The sequence below is a fragment of the Parus major genome, chromosome 1 (assembly GCF_001522545.3).
Source record: "Parus major isolate Abel chromosome 1, Parus_major1.1, whole genome shotgun sequence".
NCBI lineage: Eukaryota > Metazoa > Chordata > Aves > Passeriformes > Paridae > Parus > Parus major.
Genome location: NC_031768.1, coordinates 40,245,109 through 40,265,771, shown reverse-complemented (window position 1 = coordinate 40,265,771; position 20,663 = coordinate 40,245,109). Strand labels below are relative to the sequence as shown.

Genomic DNA, 20,663 nt, shown 5'->3' with positions numbered 1-20,663 from the left:
AGCCGCAGCCAGTATTAGTGTCACACTTAGAGATTCCCTGAGGCTTTTGATGGTTGCGTTGAATTTGTTCTGTTTTTGTTTTGTTGTTATGGTTTCTATTGGTTTTTTTTAGGTTTTTCTTTTCGCCACTCACCATTAGTATTTGCAGTTCAGCTTATCTGTGCTTTGAGCAGCTTGTTTACTTTCACAGTACACTGCCAGCAACACCTGTGTAGCCAGACTTCTATTCACAGGCTTCTGTTAAATTTCTAACTCTGTTATAGAATGGTGGTTACAGTCAGGGTTTCACCTGATGAACATGATTTACTTGTCAGTGGCAGATGGAAGTGGAACTGAAGCCGTCATTAGTCAGAAAAAGTCTATGGGCTTAAGGAAGATACAGATTAACATTAAAAATTCAGTTGGTACACTAAATTAGAGTCTAGTTCAGCTGGCCAGGTGGCAACAGGAATATACTGTGGCAAAAACACCCTGCATTAGACCACATACTTCCAAATGCCTTTTTTTAAAATATGTGTTCTAATAGTGTTAGAAGACAAATCATAACTTTTGTCAGAGTATGCTGTTGGTTTGTTTTTTTTTCCCCTGAGGTTGTGGCAGTGGTGCTCCTGCTGAGGATTCTTTATTTGGAACTGCCAACCTGTTTCAAGTATGTGGTTTAATGGCTATTTGGGCATACCATTATTTCCTAATTAGGGGGATGTTTTCTTAACTTCAGTTAATAAAGATGTAGAGCACAGTAATGGAATGCCAAGTGGTAGTACTGGATCTTATTTACTGAGTTCACTAACATCTTAGTTCATGAGTTAATTTTTCAGAATGTGTAGTTACAGAATATTTGTGGGGAGTATGTTAAGTATCTTGATTTTTTCCCCCCCACAAATATTACTGGTGTTTGAGCTCAGAGGTGGTTATAGTCATATTTAAATTTGAATCTTGATAATAGAAGTCTGCCTTGTGTCATCTGATTCACGAATCTGTGGAAAAGTCATTCTGTATTAACTTTGTATCATACAGTTAATGTCAATGAATACTATTAATATCTGGCTGGTAAATACACTCAGTAAAAACGTTTTTGATTCCTCCTCTTCATCCAAATTTGTTATGAGTTTGGAACAGATCCTCTCTTGGGAAGACTCATTCTTCATTGCAGTTTGTCCACACTAATCACAACAAAAAGAGGAGGAATAAAGGAGTGTTGTTCATTTCCCCTCTTCCTTCTCTTAGCAGAAGAAAGGAAATGTAATATGGGGAAGAATAAATGGGCTCTGAGTATACAGAGCTCAGTTGGTTACTGTCAGAGCACAAGCTTTATGTGTTTCTTTTCTTCCCCCCACCTTTTGTTTTTGCCCCAAGTTTGGGAGCTTGTTTGGTTTCTTTCTTGGCCCCAAATAACAAAGCCTACTTGGGGGAGGGGCTTTTTTTGTCTGTTAGTCTTTACTGTATTTACCAGGTTCCTTTGCAAAGGAAGTGAGTAAAAAGTTGAGGGGTGAAAGTTACACATGGATTACCTAGCTACTCTGAGGCTCCTTGTAAACCTCAGGAGCGTTACTTCTGAAACTGTCGGTGCTTGTCCACACATTACTTGGTTCAGTGCAGTTTTTGGAAATCACGTTAGCAAATACACCTAAAGCAAAGACCAAACTGTTTAAAAATAATAGCAAACCTAAGATTCAGGGTCATTTTGATAAAATATGTTGCAAAAGCAGGATCTCCCACTCTCCTGACAAGATAAGGCAATCATTTAGCTCCTCTGTGGGGGGGAAAAAAAGGATTAGATGAACGTAATTAATATTATTGACATGCATGCTTCTTCTTTGTTGTTTAAACAACTGGTTTTGGTACACAATAGGAACTAATTATGTTTGTTTTTGTAGTCTTGTTACTCCACTTGGGAATAAAATTTACAAGAAAGTGTGTGGAAATTCTACAGGGGGGAGAAAAGGAGTATGTAGAGAAATGTAACATCTTGAAACTGTTCTCAAGTTGCAGAGCTTTCTTGAGTTCTTTGCAGTGTGGATGGGACAGATTATGCAAGGATATAGTTGAAGTCTGTAGACTTAAGTGCCTACATATTAGCACCAATTATTGTAACAAAACAAAAATCCTACCATGAAGTTATAATTTATTTCAAGTGAATGTATTTAACTGGAAAAACAGGTTAGCTGCACCTGCTTGTCTTCCCTGTAACTTCTGATTGTTACCCTTTGAGTTGTCAGGGCTAGTACCAATTACCTTGGAATAGTTTGGGGGTTTGTGTTTGTTTGGGTTTTTTGTGTTGGTTTGGTTTTCTTTTTTGCTACTTAGACTTGCCCCACTGTAAGGACTACAGGCTCTGAATTTATCCAGAATATTTGACTTGATTTAGCAGCTTGAGCTTATGTGGGTGGTTGTTTGAGGTCCTTGTATACTTAACATTTAGGTAGTCTTCAGAAATTATATTCAAATTAAAATACATGGAAGTTTTAAAAAATAAATGGTAAGCCTGCATGTCTCTTGTGTAAATTTAGTTTCTTGGTGGAGCATGCAGAGCTTCTCCAACTGGGCCTGTGGTATCCAGCACACCAATATGTATCTGTTGGAAAGAGCTCTGTGGAGTGGGGTTTGGTGGGTTTTTTTGGTCCAGCTGAGTTTTAGTTCTTAGAATCATTCCCAGACCAAAGTAGGTCTGGGAATTTGGGTACATAGGTATGTACCCAAATAGGTTGCAGAGAATTTGAGTCCTTGGACTCCTGTGCTTATTTTCAGTTTTCAGATGTCTACTGTGGACTGCTTTATTTAGAGCAATTGTTTGCCTACAGACAAGAAATGAATAAGCCATAGATCTCTGTGAATAAACAGCCCAGCTATCTGGTCAGTGCAGAGTGTTCCTGAGTAGTTACGGTAAATGTCACTTGTCATCATGGTTAGGCTGATGATGCAGGCTGCTCCTGGAGTTTCATGCATCAAATTATAATGTTCAGCAACTTGCAGAGTTGAGGTTTAATGTATGTCAAATATAATTAGTCTCATTCTACAGGGAATCTACAAGACTTCACAATTTGCTTCTTTATTTATCCATGTTGCCCCTGCTTTTATTACACAGCTATCAGTGGGCATCTTTCTTTTTTGTTTTATTGTCTTCATAATTTTCAAGGAAAAAGATGGCTCTTCCACCTAAAGTATTATATAACTGTAAAACTGTACTGAACACAATGTTAGAAGGATACCAAGTTGTGTAGGTACATCTTACTGTGGAAAAATATATTCTTGGAGCTATCCTGATGTGACTGAATGTAAAACAAGGATGCTTGAGACTGGGAATTGAATGCCATATTTGGGTAGATGAAAAGTTCTTCAAAGAGTAATTTATAGCCCAGTTCTAGGATACCACTCCCAACTAACAGGTTTTGAAAGATTTCAGGTATTTGTGTGGGGAAACATGGGAGGGATGAAAATTCAAGAGTTTTTAGTTGGTATTAGGTCATGTTAAATACTTCAGTCTGTTTATAGTTTGGTGCCTGCTTTACTGCTCGCATACTTCCAAAGCCAGGGAAATTTGTGGTAAGGTTTTTTTCTAGTTCTGAATTTTTTTGTTGTGTTTTTAATGTGTTTTAAAGGATGCTATACTACTTGATGATTGAAGCTTTAAGCTAGCAAAGCAAAATGGGAAAAGAGCAAGAAAGAATGTATTTTTTTGCTGCAGACTGGACATGCATATAAAATGGGAATAAATTTTTTACATACCTAGAATTGACTTTCAAATGAATCATTTAGTAAGATCCTCAAATAATAATTATTTATCCTGTAGGCAATTTTAACTCTATCTACTTAAACAAAAGATATTCACTGGAAATTTGGGACTTCATGAAGTATTTTCCATTAATTAAAAAAAGACGTTCTCTGTCATTGTTCTAGAGCAAATAATTGAGTTGAAGCCCTTGAATCCAGCTTGCTGAATTACTGTTGGTCTTTTAGTAGATAGAACTTTCTCTAGTGGATGCAGAGGGGATTTTGTTCATTTTCATATAGACAGCTCAAGGATTTTCTTATAATGTGGGATTAAAAGAATTATGAGCTTTATAATGGAGTAGAACAGAAATATAAAATTAAGATCCCAGGTGTTGAGAGCTTCTCTGTCTAAAATCTTGATTTGTTGATAAGAAATTACTGTTTGTTCATTCATTACAAATATGTTGTTGTTTAACCACCTTTCAGTGTGAGAAGTTCAGATATACTTTTCTTCAATCAGTTGTACTGCAAAATTTTAAATGTATTCTAAGAAAAAACTTTGAAGTGCTTCTGCATTTTTGTATTTAAAATGCCTATCTGAATCAGCTCAGTGCAAAACCTGAGCAAAATAAGTTATAAATCATTGGATTTTAATGTGATGGGCTTATTCAGGACTTCAATATATTACCTTGCTTAAATGTAGGCAATAGGGTATCCTCTTAATAAATGAAAATTTTTCGAGGCTAAAAGTTTCTTAATAGTCATAAACTGATGGGTAATTTGTAGTGAAATTCTGCCCTGATCTGAAGATTGCAGGAAGCAGAACAAAGCTGTTGATGTGCATACAGCATGTACTTGCTCATGTACTGCTCATTTCTTCTCAACAGTAGTCTTTATCTGTTGGCTGGGCAGCAGCAATTTATTAGCTTTAAACTCAAACTGGCACTTCAAAGACTTACTACTTCAGTAGGGTTTTGTGCTACTGTTTAAAGGGAAGAAGAGTGAGAGTTTTAATTATTTGTCAAAATTTGCAGTGCTGTAGAAGTTTGCCCTGGAAGTTATGAAGATGAGACAAAAGTGCTGTAGATGAGAAGCCAATCTCTAAGTAGCCAAAGAGTTCTCAGTTAAGTATTAAGTTACCATCAGGGTCATGAAATGTAACTTACAGCCTTTGTGTGTTTGCTGGATGTGTGTGTTCTGAGTGCTTTCCAGATTCTTCTGAAATTGAAAGTCAAAGTATGTTACTGAATGAGTGGATGTGTATTGGGTGCCTTGTCACAGTGGGGTGCAAAGCAGTGCCTTGCATATTTTGACATATCCTAAAGGGGACACGATATGAGGTTTTTAGGCTGCAGGGTGCTTTTCAGAATCCCTTAGGTTGGAAAAGACCTCTGAGATTACTTGAAGTGCAAGAAGATGTGACTTCTGCCTCTATCAATAATGGTATGTTACATGTATTGTATTATCACTGTATGTGTTTGCTGTAATCAAACTGATCATTCAGAACCTTTTTCATTCAGAATCTTTTTGTTTTTCTTTAAGGAGCTGAGTGTGGAATAAATGCAGAAGTGGACAAACAACTTGAAATGGGGAAGAAATTATTGGCTGCTGGACAGCTGGCAGATGCTTTGTCTCACTTTCATGCAGCTATAGGTGCGTATCTCAGGGAGGTGACTCTTGTACTGAAATATCTTTGGGTGGTATTTCCCATTTTTTTCCCACTATTTGCTTCATTAAATATCCTGCTTTCTTGCAAATTGCATTCCATGACTCACAGAAATCGGGGTATCTTTATACAGCAGTTTTGGACAGAAGCCAACAGAGATGCAGTGGAATATACTTTGGTTTTGATAAAAGAAAACTGTAAAATTAACTAGACAATACATAAACACGTAAGTCACTGTTGTTCTGGAAGCAAGCTGTATGAAAGGAATTATAATTTGCTCTATTATTTGATGAGGTATTCCCTGTCTGTCTGATCCCATCAAGATCAGGTTTCTTCTTCTTGATGTTTTTCAAAGTATGAGTATGTCTTTGAAAGGCTGACTTTATCCAGGCTTTCTCCTATCTGGTGCTGAAAAAAAATTCAATGTTTAAAATAGTCACTCTCTCTTCTCTTATTTTTCTTAATTAAATCTTGAAGTGGGTGATATCTCAGTGAAACTGATGCTGCAAGCTTGAGGTACTGAATTGTTAGTGGAGAGCAAAATCATCCCTCTTTTGTAGTCAGCTAGTGAGTTCATTCTTGTTTGGTGTTCTGCATTTTCAACACTGAGAAGTTAAATGTTTGCTTTTAAGAATTTTAAAGCAACCTAGCTGATTAAAATCTTTCAGTTGAAGCATAGAGACAGCACACGTAAAGAGCGTGTCCATTAACACTAACAGTTTCTTAATTGCCTGGTGCAGTTTTTTAAGTTGTTTGACTTGTTATAATGTGTACAAATGCATTATTTTTTCTGTGAAAAGTATATTACTAAGGTGTTACACATCGATGAGTTGTACTATTGATACTTTCTTATTTATGCCTCGGTTTAATAGTGAGATGTAAATTAAACATTTACATTTCTGAGTTATTAATATTTTCTTTGTATTCTCCAGGATCAACTTCTCTTATATGAAGGGAACGGTGGAGGCAGCTTAATTTTTTTTTCTGTTATGGAAGCTCCTTGTACCATCTAGATGCAGTCTGTTACTCCTTTTGTTTGTGTGTTGCTGCCAAAGCATTTCTGTGGGATCTGTGCACAGTTAGTGCTACAGTGTGGTTTTCCCCTTAATTGTTGGTTGACAAACTTGAACTTGGATTTGATGAGGAGACCAGTTCAGTGTGTAGCTGTGCAGTTCCTGGTGATGGTGCAGAAGCAGCAGTGGTATGAGGTGCCTGCATGAGTGAAACCCACTGCTTTGTCAGCTGTGCTCAAGCAGCTTGTAGAAACATGGTATGACCACCTCACTTGTGGCCTTTATGGGATTCTTAGATGGATGCTGATTTTAGCCTGATTGCCTCATTTTCATCAGACTTCTTTGGATTTTGCCTTTTTGAAAAGATTTTAAGCATGATTTGCCAACTGTGCTTGTGAGGAGGTAAGGATTCTTTCCTGGCTGTACTGCATTGCTGTAAACTGTGAGGTAAATACATCTTTCTTGCCTCAGCCAGTCTGTTTTTGTTTTTTTTTTTTTCAAACATCTAAACCATAAAAAAACTACTGTCCATATTATCTCTCTTCAACTTTTCAACTCTTTCTTCAATCCCAGCTTTATGCCTTCTGTCTGGGTGTCAGTTGCTGTTCATTACTGTTCCTGGAGTACTGAGGCAAAACTATCTGTCAGATAATCATCTGGTGCTAGAATGTGCTTTCTGTGTTAGCTTTTTCCTACCTTTCATCCTTTGTGTATTAATAAAGTTCCTTAATTTCATCTGTTATTTGTACCTAGCCTACATATTTAGGACTCTGCTGCCTTTTTTTTTTTTAAGGGTAGTAACAGTTGAATTTATTTGATGTTTATAATGCTGACATACAAAGGCAGGCAGCATGGGAGTTCCTATTAAATTTCAGCCCCAGAGATTAGCATTTTCACAACCAAAATATTGTAGAGGAAGAGTGCAGATAACTTTCTCAGTGAGAACTGAACTGGTGTTTTGGTAATGGAAGTGGCCAGCTATGAAACTTGGTTGCTGATCATAAGATCTTTGGTGGTGCTATTTCTTCCATTTATTTTGAAGTTCAACTTTAACCTCAAATGATACAAGGAAGAAAAATACTGTTTCTGTTCCTCAGATACGGATGTTCTTGTCTGCAGATTCTGGATTGATTATTATGTTTTTAATAGTATAGTAAAAGAGTCTTCCAACATTGGGTTGTTTTGGTGGTTGAAGTTGCTTTTCCTTGAGAACCCCATAATAACTGTCACTTGTTTCTGTGAAATACTTCAGAGAGAAGAATGTTAGGAATATTGTTCTTGTTTTCAGAGAGGAGTGTTTGCCTCTTATACAGATGTATGTGGTAGTCTGGAGAGTGTTAAAGTAGCTGGATCTCGGAATTTTAACCAGGAGACAACCTGGAATGTGTGGGCCCTGAAGTTAGCCTTCGTGTTTTGATAGTGTGTGTGCATTTGTCTGCTGCTGAGAGGGAATGTTGGTACCCACTTTATTACAAAAGAGAGAAGTTGCTGATATTTCAGTGAATGATATAAAGAGTTTGTGTCTGTGTTGACATTGCACTAACATATTATTAATTTTGGGAATATCCGATATGGTGATCAGCACCTGGGCTGGAAAATGATGAATTGATATGCTTTCAAATGTAGGCCTGCAGTTGGAGGTAAAAAATTAATATGCAGAGGCTGCGCTCTCATATAAAGCTGAAGAACATATACATATTTGACCTTCACTCTCAATTATTTGGCATTTGCAGTATATCTGTAATTAAATAATTAAACTGCATAGAAAATACTGTTCACATAATGTTGCAAATTTTATGTCTTATTAATGTATACCATTGTTCCCAGTGGCTTAAAAGTCAGATGATATATTTTTAGTCATTACAATTCCACTGTACCAGAAATTTCAGTGGGTTTGAGATAGTATTCTTATTACTGTTTGTTCATTTGCAGAGGGAGACTCTGAGAACTACATTGCTTATTACAGAAGAGCCACAGTGTACTTAGCCATGGGCAAATCTAAAGCAGCAATTCGTGATTTAAGTAAAGTGGTTGAATTAAAGCAGGACTTCACATCAGTAAGTATTACTGGAATTGAAGATTGTTCAAGTGTAGAGAAAAAAACTGCTTCAAAAGAGGTTTGGGGTTTTTCAGACTTTGCTCAACAGGAATAGAGAATACATTATCCCTCAGAGGGCTTTAAAGTAGATAAAATAATAGCAGTGGCGTATGTGCCTTAATTTGCAACTGTGCTGTGTACAGTCTACACAGTTATTTGAACAACTATCCATTTTACTAAGTTCGTGGATTTATACTAAACCCTCCTCTCACTTATGGTTATTCTGTTGCTCACCAAGGCTTTGCCATTTGGAACAGGGACAAGAGAGCATGCAGATGCCTCTGGGGTATTTTTCTCTTAATCAGCATTAGATATGAGGTATCTCTTCTCCACAGGAACTGTCCTAATCTCACTGCATTCCTGTGTGACTTGCAAGTTTTGATTTGCTTACTCCTTTCTAGACTCTGTGTACTGTATGTGGAGACTGCCTCACTAGTTGGCAACTGATGCTGGAGTCCTCTCCAACTGATTCTCTCACCTCCCTTTTTTGTGGGTGGTGGCATATCCTGTATAGTTAATAATAAAGGAGCAAATGTTAAATTCACTGTTGTATGAAAATATTATAAGTCAAAGTCTTCTAAATCATTGACTTGTATTTTTAAACAGCTTCTATTACTCTGAGAGTTCAATGAAATAATTAAATGTGGGGGATGTTTATTGTTTATTATTTCTGCTATTTACTTAATCTGTAAGCAGTTATAATCAGGAAAGTGGTATAAAGTCAAATTCACTTTGGTTTGTGAAACTTTTCAGATGAGTTCTTTACATAAAAATAGTCTGTTTTTTGCCACTCAGTTCTGGTGCAGAGCAGTCCTTTGCCATCAAAGAGGTCTCATAAGAACATTAAATAAAAAATATAAAGAATGAGTGTCATGATCTTTGGTTCAGCTTGTTAGCTATACTAAAATGAAACTTGTGTTCATACTTAGCTCAATTCCCACTTGTAAATAAAAAGTTTTGTTTCAATTCAGGCAAGATTACAGAGAGGACACCTGCTGCTTAAGCAAGGAAAATTCGATGAAGCAGAGGATGACTTTAAAAATGTGGTAAGTTGGACACCTGTGTTGAACTACAATACTGTTTCTAAGGTTGGGTTCTGAGTCAAGCTCACATCTGAACTCCATTGCTCTGTAGAGTATATGGTTTCTGGGCCTGAGTTCCAAGTTGTCTTCACTGTTTGCAGACGTAGTAGCTAAGCAACCTTTTATGAATAAAGGACCAATGAAGTTGCAGTATAGTGATGCAGATGAAATGGGGTGTTGCCTAAACCAATGGAGCACTTTGGAAAGTCTTTTTTGTGTGTGCCTGACACTTCATGATCTCAGCTTTCTGATAGTTGTACTAGGGAGCAGCCTTCATTCAGAAATAAGTGATGTGGGCCTCAAAGTATGTAGCTGAACTCTGGTTTATGTCACTGTAATGATGTCTCCCTGGGAAATCACTGGGGCATCATGGATCAACCTTTGCAGCTTGCTGTCTCTTTCTACTGCTTGCAAAAGAATTGTTGGCTCTTAATTTAGTCAGTGAGCAGATAAATCAATACATTATTTCAGTGGCATCCCTCTGTCTGTCTCCTAATCTGCAGTGTTCTCCATCTTCATGAATGTATTGACAGTACTTTCTCTCCATGATCAGGAATTATGCAGTTTCTATAGTTGGATATTACCCACCTAAAACTCACTTGGGCTATTTCTAGTTTTGATGGGTATTTCGTGCATTTCAGCCCTATGCTGCAAAGGGAAACTGATCTAACCCCAGGAAAAAAAGCCTTCAGAGAATGTGAATCTTGGTTTCCTCTCTATTGCACAAAGTTTGTATAATTATGGGTATAAATAAGATACATTCTTCATTCTTGTTTGCTCTTCAAGAGTTGCTATTTTGAACAGCTGGTGTGTCCTGTAAGCCAAAATAAGAAGAATTTGCAATGTAACAGATGCTGTCTTGTTGGCTGTCTTTGAAGAGTGTGATGGAAAAAGCAGTTGTATGGTCCAGATTGCAGCTGTTTAATGGAAATCTTACTAGTAAGTGTGGATGACAAAACTGGAGTGGTTATCCTGTATGTTGTGCAGGACAGCTACGAGGAGTGGCTCTTGCAGGTAGAAATGCACCAAGCAGATTTTGTGTCGGTAGCAGAGCTCCAGCACCTTATTCTGAAGTTCACATAGCAATGGCACTTCTGGTTGCTTCTTCCTCAGGAAGTTTCTTAGGAGTGTGTGGTCTGATAGCAGCACAGCCCTGCTGTCTGCAAATGTGGGAGGGAGTCACTCAGCTCGGATTAACTGAGGACACAGTTGCTGCAGTAGCAATTATGCAGTGTCAGTGTTGATTGTGAGTCTGTGTGTGCATCTCTTTGCAGTTACTGTTTCTTGAAGTATAGCTCAATGATGCATATGAAATTGTTTCTCCAGTCAAATGTCAAATATCTTTTTCTATTGCCAAACCAGCTGCAAAAATTTAGCTGCTGCCTTTGGTCAGTCAAATTGTTTCAGTACTCAATCAGGCTATAAATCTGAAGTACAACAGAGTTTCTTCCCAGAAGCTGATTTAGGAAAATAACATGTTAGTCCTCAATCTGACTTCCATTTTCCTTTTTTCTATGAACAATATTGCATTTGTACTTAGGTACATGGTCTGTTTTGAAGAGCATAATTTTCAGTTAAGTATAGTGTATTCAAGCAAAATGAGTAAACAGTATTAAAGTAGTAATTTGTAATAGGTTAATTTATTCTATAGGGAGTGGATTAAATTGTGCTACATACATCGAAATCTCTAAGTAGAATACCTATTTCTGTGAGAGATTTCCCTTGTTTTCTAAATCTTTCAGATTCCCATCCCTTCTCTTGTAGTCATGTTCCTTAAAAGGGATCTCAACAGTTTGGGAGATGCAGTGATTTTTGAGAGAGAGAAAGCGGGAAAATTCAGTCCATCTAAATGGAGGGAAGGATGACAGGTAAACTTTTGCAGCTTGTAAGAGCAGTGGCTTTGTATAGAACTTAAAAAAACAATTGTAACTATTCTTAATATAAAACAGTAAATCTATCCTTTAATATGTACTTGTGAAAAGAAAATTCATGTCTTCAAATTCTTTCTATATAATTTCATAGTATCGGGAAAAAGTTTCATGGTGAGCACCCTAAATGTCTCTAAATGATTGATTGCTAAGCAGTTTCTCTGTATATTCCTGCCCTCTATGGCATATCAGTACTGGCTGTCTTGTGAGGCAGTGTGAGAGCAGGCAGCAGGAATGCCTAGCTGTAAAGGATGCAGTATTCCTTTTTGGGAGCAGAGCCTCTTGAGATTCAGCCTTCATGTGTTATTTTTAGCTATCTGGTTGGTTCTTTTTTTGTACTCTACTTTCCTGTTGGCTGAAATTAATCACGAGGTTTGGTTAGAGGGTGTGATTCAGACTCATGCGTTCACATAGTAAGCAATACTGCATTTCTAGAAGCCTCTCCTTTTGGCCCACAGATGGATCAAGCTGATTAAATTCTTTACATGGGCCAGGTTTTTCACATGAAACAAGGAGCAAGCAGAATTCCTTTGGTGATTTTCAAAGTTGTTGCTCATGCTATATGAATAGTAATTACTTCTCTGCTGCAACTTCAGTTTAGTGTTCATATGCTTTGATATCAAGTTCCTTCTGTTTGGTTTAATGGTTTCTGATTAATAGAAGTCAGCAGGACAAATCTATGGGTGCATCAACACTCATGTTCAGGGCCTCAAGCCATGAAAGCCCTGGAATGTTTATTTTACCTGTAAGCATGTGATTTTTACTGAAAATAAAAGGGATATTGGCACACTTTGGTTGATGGAAGGCCTTCTGGAAAGGTGACAAAAGCAATGCAAATCCTGGCAGCCCTGTATATGTGCCTTAGTGTTGTCAGTGGCTCTGCTTATGTTTTAGAGAAAAAGACAAGCATTTGTGAGTTCTGTAGAAGGTACAAAATTAGAGCAGAACTTCTGCCTTGTCTATTGGAAAATGAGGAAAGGACCAAATTGTTACATTTCTTTTAAATTCTGGTCTTTTTTAAGACTGACTGTAACACTCACAGTTGCAATTTATTGCAATAAATACTGTAAATAGCAGTGTCCTAAATACACAATTCTGTATGCCTTGGATAGGCAGGAAGGATAAACGCTTCAGAGCTCAGCACTGAAGGCACAGCTTCCAGCTCCACTAGATGTCAGCCAAGAACAAGTGACTGAGCTCTGTAGATCTGCAAACTGCATTTTCCTCTAGAGAAACCCTTGCCTGTCACAAAGTACATTGGACAACAGCTTTACATGGTTAGTTGGTGTGTGTAACAGTACTGTTTTGGATGTAGGTGGGAGAGGACATTTTATGGCACTGTAGGTTAATCAAATTGTTAAGTCCTAGGCACACTTGGGTTGGGTATTTGAGGTTCTCTTAACCTCATCGGAGTATTTCCAATACTCCTCAGGTGTTTCCAAATGCATTCCTTGGTGGTACAGTAATCATCTGTAGCTTCCCAGCTAAAGAATAAAAGGTATTTTAATATTTCCTTCAGGTTTTCTTTTTTCCATCTGTGTCATTATAGCTGTGTTACATAATATGTTACTGTTGCAGGGATTTCCTCTGTGCATTGTTCTTGAGTGCATGGATGTCTTTATCTTAGATACCACAAACCATGGAAGTTGTCTGAGTTCCCTTCAGGATGTTTTTCACAAGCTGAATAACAGGCTTCTTATTGCTTTAGTTAACATTACTGATTTAAACATCATAGTAATATGCTAATTACTTTAGTTTGAATGATATCTTGAAAAATTTCCTTTTCTTTAACTGGGCATGTTGTACTACTTAAAATTACCTAGGATGTTTCACTCAAATAATTTTTATTAGTATTGGACTTGCCTCCATGATTGTAACATTGCTTTTCATATTCTATAGACATTTTCTCCAAATTCATTCCAAGAAACATACCATGAGTCTAAGGAGTGCAGTGTTATCAAGTTTTTATGGAAGTGTAAGGCTCATCCATAGCAAAGGCTCTTAATTTTTAAGAAGAAAATGCTAAGAAATTAAGGAAGAAATCAAGCAAGTCAGCTGGAACTGAAGAATTCAGAACTTCAGAGAGTTTTGTAGACTTGGTACTTTTTAAAATTATAGGTGCAGAAATTTGCCTCTGCTACAAGGTCCAGATTTTAGGGAGGAAGTGGATGCACAGCATCAAGGGCTTATACTCAGAGTTTTAACCAGAAGAAAAGCTTTATGAGACTTATATTGGGAATCAACCTACAAAGAAAGAAACCTCTTTGATCGCATTCTTCTCTTCTTGCTTAAGACAGTGTAGAGAGTAATGGAGAATTTTTAGGTCTAAGTACAACTTGATTTTTGCCATGTAAAATGAAAAACTGCATGAGGTTCAAAAAGATTTATAAAGAGAAATTGAAGACAAAATGTGGGACCTATGCATGATTTTGATGTAGAACGAGGGGAAATTATGTTAAAGGACTTCTGAGGGCTGAACTTGAATTACATTAGAAGCATAAGCAGTGAGTACGCGTGTTTTAAGAACTTGCTGGTGAGAAAAAAAGGAAGAGGCTACTTTAAGATAAATAGGGAAAGCAAAAAGTATTGAATGTCTTTGAGTAACTTCAGTTCACATTCTGTGTATAGCATGCAAGATGATGCAAGTTTTTATTTAAAAACAAACAAAATAATGTCATGCTGATCTGTCCCTTTTAAACTTTGAAAGTCATTCTGATCAGCAGCAAGTGTGAAACCAGTGCTTCTTTCAAACTGCAGTAATGCTACAAATTCCCTGGTTTTGCAAGGGAATGGCTGAGATTCTTTCTGATCATGTGTATCTTCCTGGGTGATAGTAAAGTTGCCTGAAAGATCTTTTTTTAAATTTTCTTTGGAAAGATAAACCTGCCTAAATGAAAAAGGCAAGGGCAATATAATTATTTCTGCTTGCTCAGAGAGAAATGAGAGTCCTTGTGGACAAAAGGTTAGACTTGTTTAAAACTCTGTAAGAAACAAGAATGCATGACTGTGCAGCTGAGCCTTTTCCCTGGCTGTAGCCCCTTAACTTGCTGCTGCAGCCACTCTTTGTGAGGAAAATGTCAGAAACACAACTTCACAGTAACAACTGTCTGGAACACGTTTCATTTATTTCTGTCCTGAAGTTATAAATATGTATAGTGCTTAAAGTGAGAGATGAAATCGTGCCACTGTCTACTGCTGCTGTGAAATCCAGCGTTCAACAACTGATAGCAGAGGTGAAATAATTACGCTACAAAGAGGTCCACAGTGTCCAGCAGGTGATGGGGGATAGTGTATGGTCTTGTGTATGATGTGTCCAGTGATGATAGATCAAGCCTGAAGAATTGGATTTCTCTGACTTTTGACATCTTGCATTGAATCTCAAAATGTTTTTTTCTTCTGAAGTTCAGAGGTAGAAATGCTTCCAGTGGAGTTTTGAAACTCATTTTGCTTTATTTGCAGCTTTAGTCAGTTCTCCATGATATGATTTTTAATGGGACTGAAAGATCCTTGAACAAGCATTTGAGTCTCTCCTTGTTCATGTTTGCAGCTCAAATCCAATCCTAGCAATAATGAGGAAAAAGAAGCCCAGACTCAGCTGACAAAATCTGATGAGCTGCAGCGCCTACATTCGCAAGCATTATCTGCCTACCAGCAAGAGGATTACGAAGCTGCTATTTCTCTTCTTGATGAAATCTTGGCAGTAAGTGTTAAGTCAAATGGTACTGTGAAAGGAAAGTAAGAGCTTCTGTCTGACATCTGTGTGTTTTTGTTTAATAGTTTCTTCACTGATGTGAAAATAACTTTGGTGTAACTGATTTAGTTTTGCTGAGCACCTTGGGTCTGTAATGATATTAGAGAGAGGAGAGGGCTGAGCATTAGCTGCAGAAGAAGTCAAAATAATAAACTTGTCTTAAAGATACTTCAGTGAAACTTCCATTGCAGCTAATTTTATTGATTATACTTTCTTGTTTTTCTACAATTTGGTATTCTTGGGGAAGCTGGAAAAAAGTTTTCCTGAAAGTAATGAAGTTTTGCCAACTATAGGAGTTACAGGTTTTTTTCATCTGGATTTTTTATTGCATATATGCAGACAGTTTTTTGTCTTGAGAAAATGAAGTAACAAAAGATGAAAAACCCCACAAAATTATAAATATAGATAGCTAGCTGAATTTTCTGCTTGTTCCTTAGGCATCTGTATTTGTTGAATCTTAATTGATGTAGATAGCCTGAATAGTGCCAGTGTAAATAACTCAGTCATGTGGGCATTTTGTGTGTCATATAGAAATGTACTAAAAGACAGTTAACTGCTATGACTCTGCACATAGAAATCAGTGCTGCTGACTTGGAGTTTACAGCCTTGGAGCTTTTGGTGACAAAACTGCCACAGTGTGGGAATTGGTTTATGGGGAGGCAATGTGGGAAAGCAGGAAAGCCTCCTCTAAGGTGATATTTTCCAAACAGCTTATAAGACACAGATGTAATCCCCTAAACCAAATTTTGATAGGTGGTTCTTCACAAGTAATTACTTTTGCCTTACTGTGACAACTTTACCTCTCTTTATTCTTAAAATCCAGATATTAAGGTCAAACTTGTTGGAGCTGCATCTTACCCACAGGCTTCTTCCTAGAGGACAACTGACAGCTTGGTCCTTGCTGTTCATTACCTCTATTCTTTTGGGAAGATACAATAATTTATGATTCTGATATCCTTTCCTGGAGGCTCAACAGACTGTCCTAGTTTAAGCAATGCCAGTAGATTTAATTCATCTCTCTGCATGAGTTCATTGAATCATTTACAAAATTTTCAGGCCTTTGTTTTTATATTTGGGCAGGTGCATCACAGCATCCACCAGGAAGCAGAGATGCTAATTTCATGAGCTCTGCATGCAGCTTGAACCTTATGCTATTGCAGTTGGCAAAGTGAAATTAAATGGGATTTTTCTTTTGGGGAGGAAATGGAAGTGTTATGGACCAAAAACAAGCTTTAATTTTGGTTTCTCAAGGTTTGTGTTTGGGATGCAGAGCTACGGGAACTTCGAGCAGAGTGTTATATAAAGGAAGGGGAACCAAGCAAAGCCATTAGTGACTTGAAAGCTGCTGCCAAATTAAAGAATGATAATACTGAAGCCTTCTATAAAATCAGCAGAATATATTATCAGCTGGGGGACCATGAATTATCTCTCAGGTAATTTTACTCTTTGCTATAATCATTATAATTGAGACAGAGAATATATAGGTCATGATAAACCGTGAAGTATCTCTTGTGAGGAGTTTGGATGGAGAATCAACTATGGTCTAGATCTGATAAAGGCAGTTCCTTTCTAAAACTAAGGATTGGCAGAAAAGACACCCATGTTTATTCCTGGCAAGACCAGCCATCAATGGTTCCAGGTATCTTGTTTCCTTAACAGAAGCCAGAGTCCCTGCCCATCAGAACTGCTTACAGGTGCTGTCTTCATTGTATATCTCCTAGAAGGAGGTGCTTCTCTAAATTTTCTTCAGTGGAGCTTTTTCTTAACCTTAAACTTGTATTGAAGTTAAGTTTAGGATGCAAATGGAAGATGTATAAATTAATGTTACAAGCTTAAGAATAAATAAAAAGTACAGGAGCATCCAAGTATGAAGAGCTTGGGGTGCAGAGCTGTTTACCTCTCATTCCTGAAGACAGTCCTGGATGACTTTTTGATAATGCCCTATCCTTTTATTCATACTGAATTAAGTTTAAGGTCTTAGTCCCATATTCCCCATGTCAGTCTGGCAGATAACTGCCCTTGTCCAATCTGGACTGTTCAGTTTGTACTCTCTGCCTAACTGCACAAATGGTGGAATACTCCCTATTGCACAGAAGTGGTTTCTGTGCCAATCATAATTTCAGATGTGCCGCCTTCATCTCCAGAATCCTTCCAATATGATTTCTGCCACAGAATCCCTTCAACAAGGTGAACTGAGAAAGCCTGTCTTTCTTTCCTTGGTAAATGGAAACTGCTTGTGATTTTAATTGCAAAAAAATAATTTTATAGCTGGCCAAAAGTAAACATGAAAGTAATTGGTTTGCATTAGGCATTCCCTTTCCAGAGCATACTTAATCTTGTGAGTTGATAGGTCACTTTTGTGATAACTTTTGGCAGGTGGCCATCACTTTGCCCGGTGATTTCCAGTATAGGTGGTATTCTTGTTATTTAAAAGCGTGATTGAGGGCACTGTTGAATAACAGAATGGAATCAGAATTAAAGGGATAAGCCTCTTTCTTTTATTCTTATCTGGTGCCATTATTTTTTGCATCATGAGATATCCCAAGAAAATTCTTTAGCTGTTGGACTTGCTGGGTGCTTACTCTTGTCCTTCCTTTAGTTTCTTCCTCTTAATGGCCTAACTATTTTTAAATAATAAGATATTTTTGTCTATGCTTAAGAACAAAATAAGATTTTGTAATCTCTTCCTGAAATTGACATCATGGTTGTGCAATGATGAGACTATGGGATCCAAAACATTTATTCCTTCATATGATTGCATCGTGGAAGTTTTTTGGGTTTTTTAGACTTTGGACTATTTTGAGAGATATTTTCCCTAATCAGAGTCTGATTAAACATTCTTCACAGTGAAGCATCAGGCTCAGACTTGGCTGAGTTTCCATCAAGGAGATTTGTGTCTTAGCTGAGCTTTCTGTTTCAAGCAGCACAAAATACACTTTAATGTCGGAATTTTGTTATGTATCTGAGTTACAATTGATGGTGATATCATCTGATAACTGCTGAATATAATTTCTTTCATTCAGTGTCTTTTTCTTTAAAGGTACTCTTCAGTTCCTTAGTCAGTTATTAATGTAACATTTAATCTTTTGTGTGTTTGGCAATATAAAATAATTAAAACCAAAATCAGATAAATATCCCTGTATGTTCTGGAAGACTGTTGTTGGTCGCACTATATATTAATATTTGGATGAAGGGAGAGATTTGTGTAAAGAACTCAAGTATTGTTTTGTTCAAGTTCATATATGCTGCATTGTGTCTATAGGTAAAATTTCATAGTATGTGGTGACCTAGTTTTTTTTTGTTGTTTTGTGTTTGTTTGTTTTTCCTTCTCCTTACCTTCCTGTGAAAAGTGAGGTCCGGGAGTGCCTGAAACTGGACCAAGACCATAAGCAATGCTTCTCTCTCTATAAGCAAGTAAAGAAACTCAATAAGCAGATAGAGTCAGCAGAGGAATTAATCAGAGAAGGCAGGTAAGTATTCACTGCTATATTAAAGGAAAAAAAAATAGAAAAAACCCACAGTTAAGGCACCAACTTACTGATTGAGGAGCTGATTAAAGTGATGCTTTTTGCATGTGTCAGTTGAAGTGGGTACTGAGCAGAGCTCTCAAATTACAATTAAAATAAATATTGACTCGCATAGTAACTATTCTATTCTGATTCCTTCTGATACCACTGTGTACCTTTTGCATACTTAAATTCTTTCTGCAGCAGGTGGTAAGACAAACATAGGGATGGTAGTTTTCGGCTCTCATATATTATTACTTAGCACTGATGAGACCACACCTGAGCACTGGGCCTCCTCAGTGCATGAGAAATGAAGCTACTGGGAAAGTCCAGCAAAGTTCTACTAAGATTGGAGGCAGGGAGCATCTTTCTCCTGCAAGGAAAGGCTGGGGTGGCTGAGTGTTTGCCCTAAGACTTCTTTGCCACAGGGTGATTTCATCAATGTACCTGAAGGGAGGGTGCAAAGAGGGCTGAGCAAGGCTCTGCTCAGTGGTGTTCTGTGATGGGATCAGGCCAATGGGTGCAAACTAAACATCCAAGGGAAATTCCCTTGGAACATCAGGAAGTGTTTTTCACACTGCCTCATTTCCACTGGTGCAGGTTGTCCAGGGGGGTTATGGAGCAAAAAAAGCATTTTGGACACAGTCATAGGCAGATTTCTAGAGATGGCCCTGTGTGGGCAGTGGGGCTAGACCAGATGATTTCCAAGAGTTCCTTCCAACTTCAGCTGTTCTGTGATGAAAGAACCATACTGTAAGACTAAAACCACTTAACTCTGTAGTGCCTGGGTGGCAGAAGTGGTTCTGACTGATGAGCTTTTTTTTTCTTTTATGCACCTTGTTAAATGATAGTGCCTCTGTATTCTTGTAGTTGTTGCTTTACTTCAGTTTTATGTTTCCAAGCACACGACATCCAGCTGTAAGGACCCCGAACAAATCATTAGACATTGTCAAGGTGGCTTTTTTAAATTAAGTACATCAGGAATGTGAATAAGCACAACTGATGCCAGCTTTATTAAGCAAGAAATATCTTTGTACACTTTTCACTTATTTAGTCCAGCAGCAGTACAGTTTCGGGGAGTCTGAGAGCTTGCATTTCTCTAGCTTGTAGCAACCCGTGGACCCAATCTCACTTTTGCATTTTTAGGTAATCTGTTTCTTGCTCAAACCTTTTAACTTCAGCATTTTGGGGCCTTCACAGCAAAATAACACTTTACTGTGTGGCTTGGGAAGATGAAAAGAAGAAAATATCTGCCTGATTAGAAAACTGACATAGGGAGCCTTTTTGTACCTCTGTGAATAGGTACCTTTTGTAGTGTACAGCTAGTCTGAATTCTTACTGTGAGCACAGAGCTGAGTCCATCTTCAGGTATCAGCGGGGGAGATGCTTATTTTGAAATGCAGTGTCATGCTGGACAAGAGGCAAATCTGGAGATCCTTGGTTATGCATGCTAAGGGATGGCAGTCGTTATCTTTCACATAAGCCTGACAGGTCTAGTGCCTGTTCTTCTATCTCACAGCACAGAAAAGGGAATGGGGATGTAATTCTTGAAGTGCCTGCAAGTTTTCTTCATGCTATTGTTTTGCACCTCACCTTTAAGGCTGTTAAAGGGAAGGTCCTTTGGTAGAAGGATGGGACAATCTGTGAATTTTAAGAGTTTTTAAATAAAACACAGGACACTGAGATACTGATTACATTTCATGATACTATGCTTTATGATTTAAACAGGTATGAAGATGCTATCAGTAAATATGATTCTGTAATGAAGACTGAGCCAGAAGTCCCAATTTATTCTACTCGTGCCAAAGAAAGGATCTGTCACTGCTTATCAAAGGTAATTCTGCTTATCTCCCTCTGCAAATGTCTTCAAGACAAACATGAAACAAAACTCCCACAACTACATGAGTT

At 37.6% G+C, this 20,663-nt stretch overlaps 1 protein-coding gene across 2 annotated transcripts in view; it reads left to right on the top strand.

Moving 5' to 3' along the window:
* DNAJC3 (DnaJ heat shock protein family (Hsp40) member C3) overlaps positions 1-20,663 on the top strand; it is a 30,471-nt gene that overhangs the window by 738 nt on the left and 9,070 nt on the right. The window contains exons 2-9 of one of the 2 annotated variants that reach the window (XM_033514086.1): positions 4,746-5,154; positions 5,254-5,364; positions 8,323-8,447; positions 9,460-9,534; positions 15,046-15,198; positions 16,501-16,682; positions 18,600-18,719; positions 20,484-20,589. In XM_033514086.1, the coding sequence (XP_033369977.1) occupies positions 5,298-5,364; positions 8,323-8,447; positions 9,460-9,534; positions 15,046-15,198; positions 16,501-16,682; positions 18,600-18,719; positions 20,484-20,589 (828 nt within the window). In that variant the 5' untranslated portion in view covers positions 4,746-5,154; positions 5,254-5,297. The remainder of the gene's footprint in view (positions 1-4,745; positions 5,155-5,253; positions 5,365-8,322; positions 8,448-9,459; positions 9,535-15,045; positions 15,199-16,500; positions 16,683-18,599; positions 18,720-20,483; positions 20,590-20,663) is intronic. The other variant, XM_015627440.3, reaches the window with a different exon arrangement.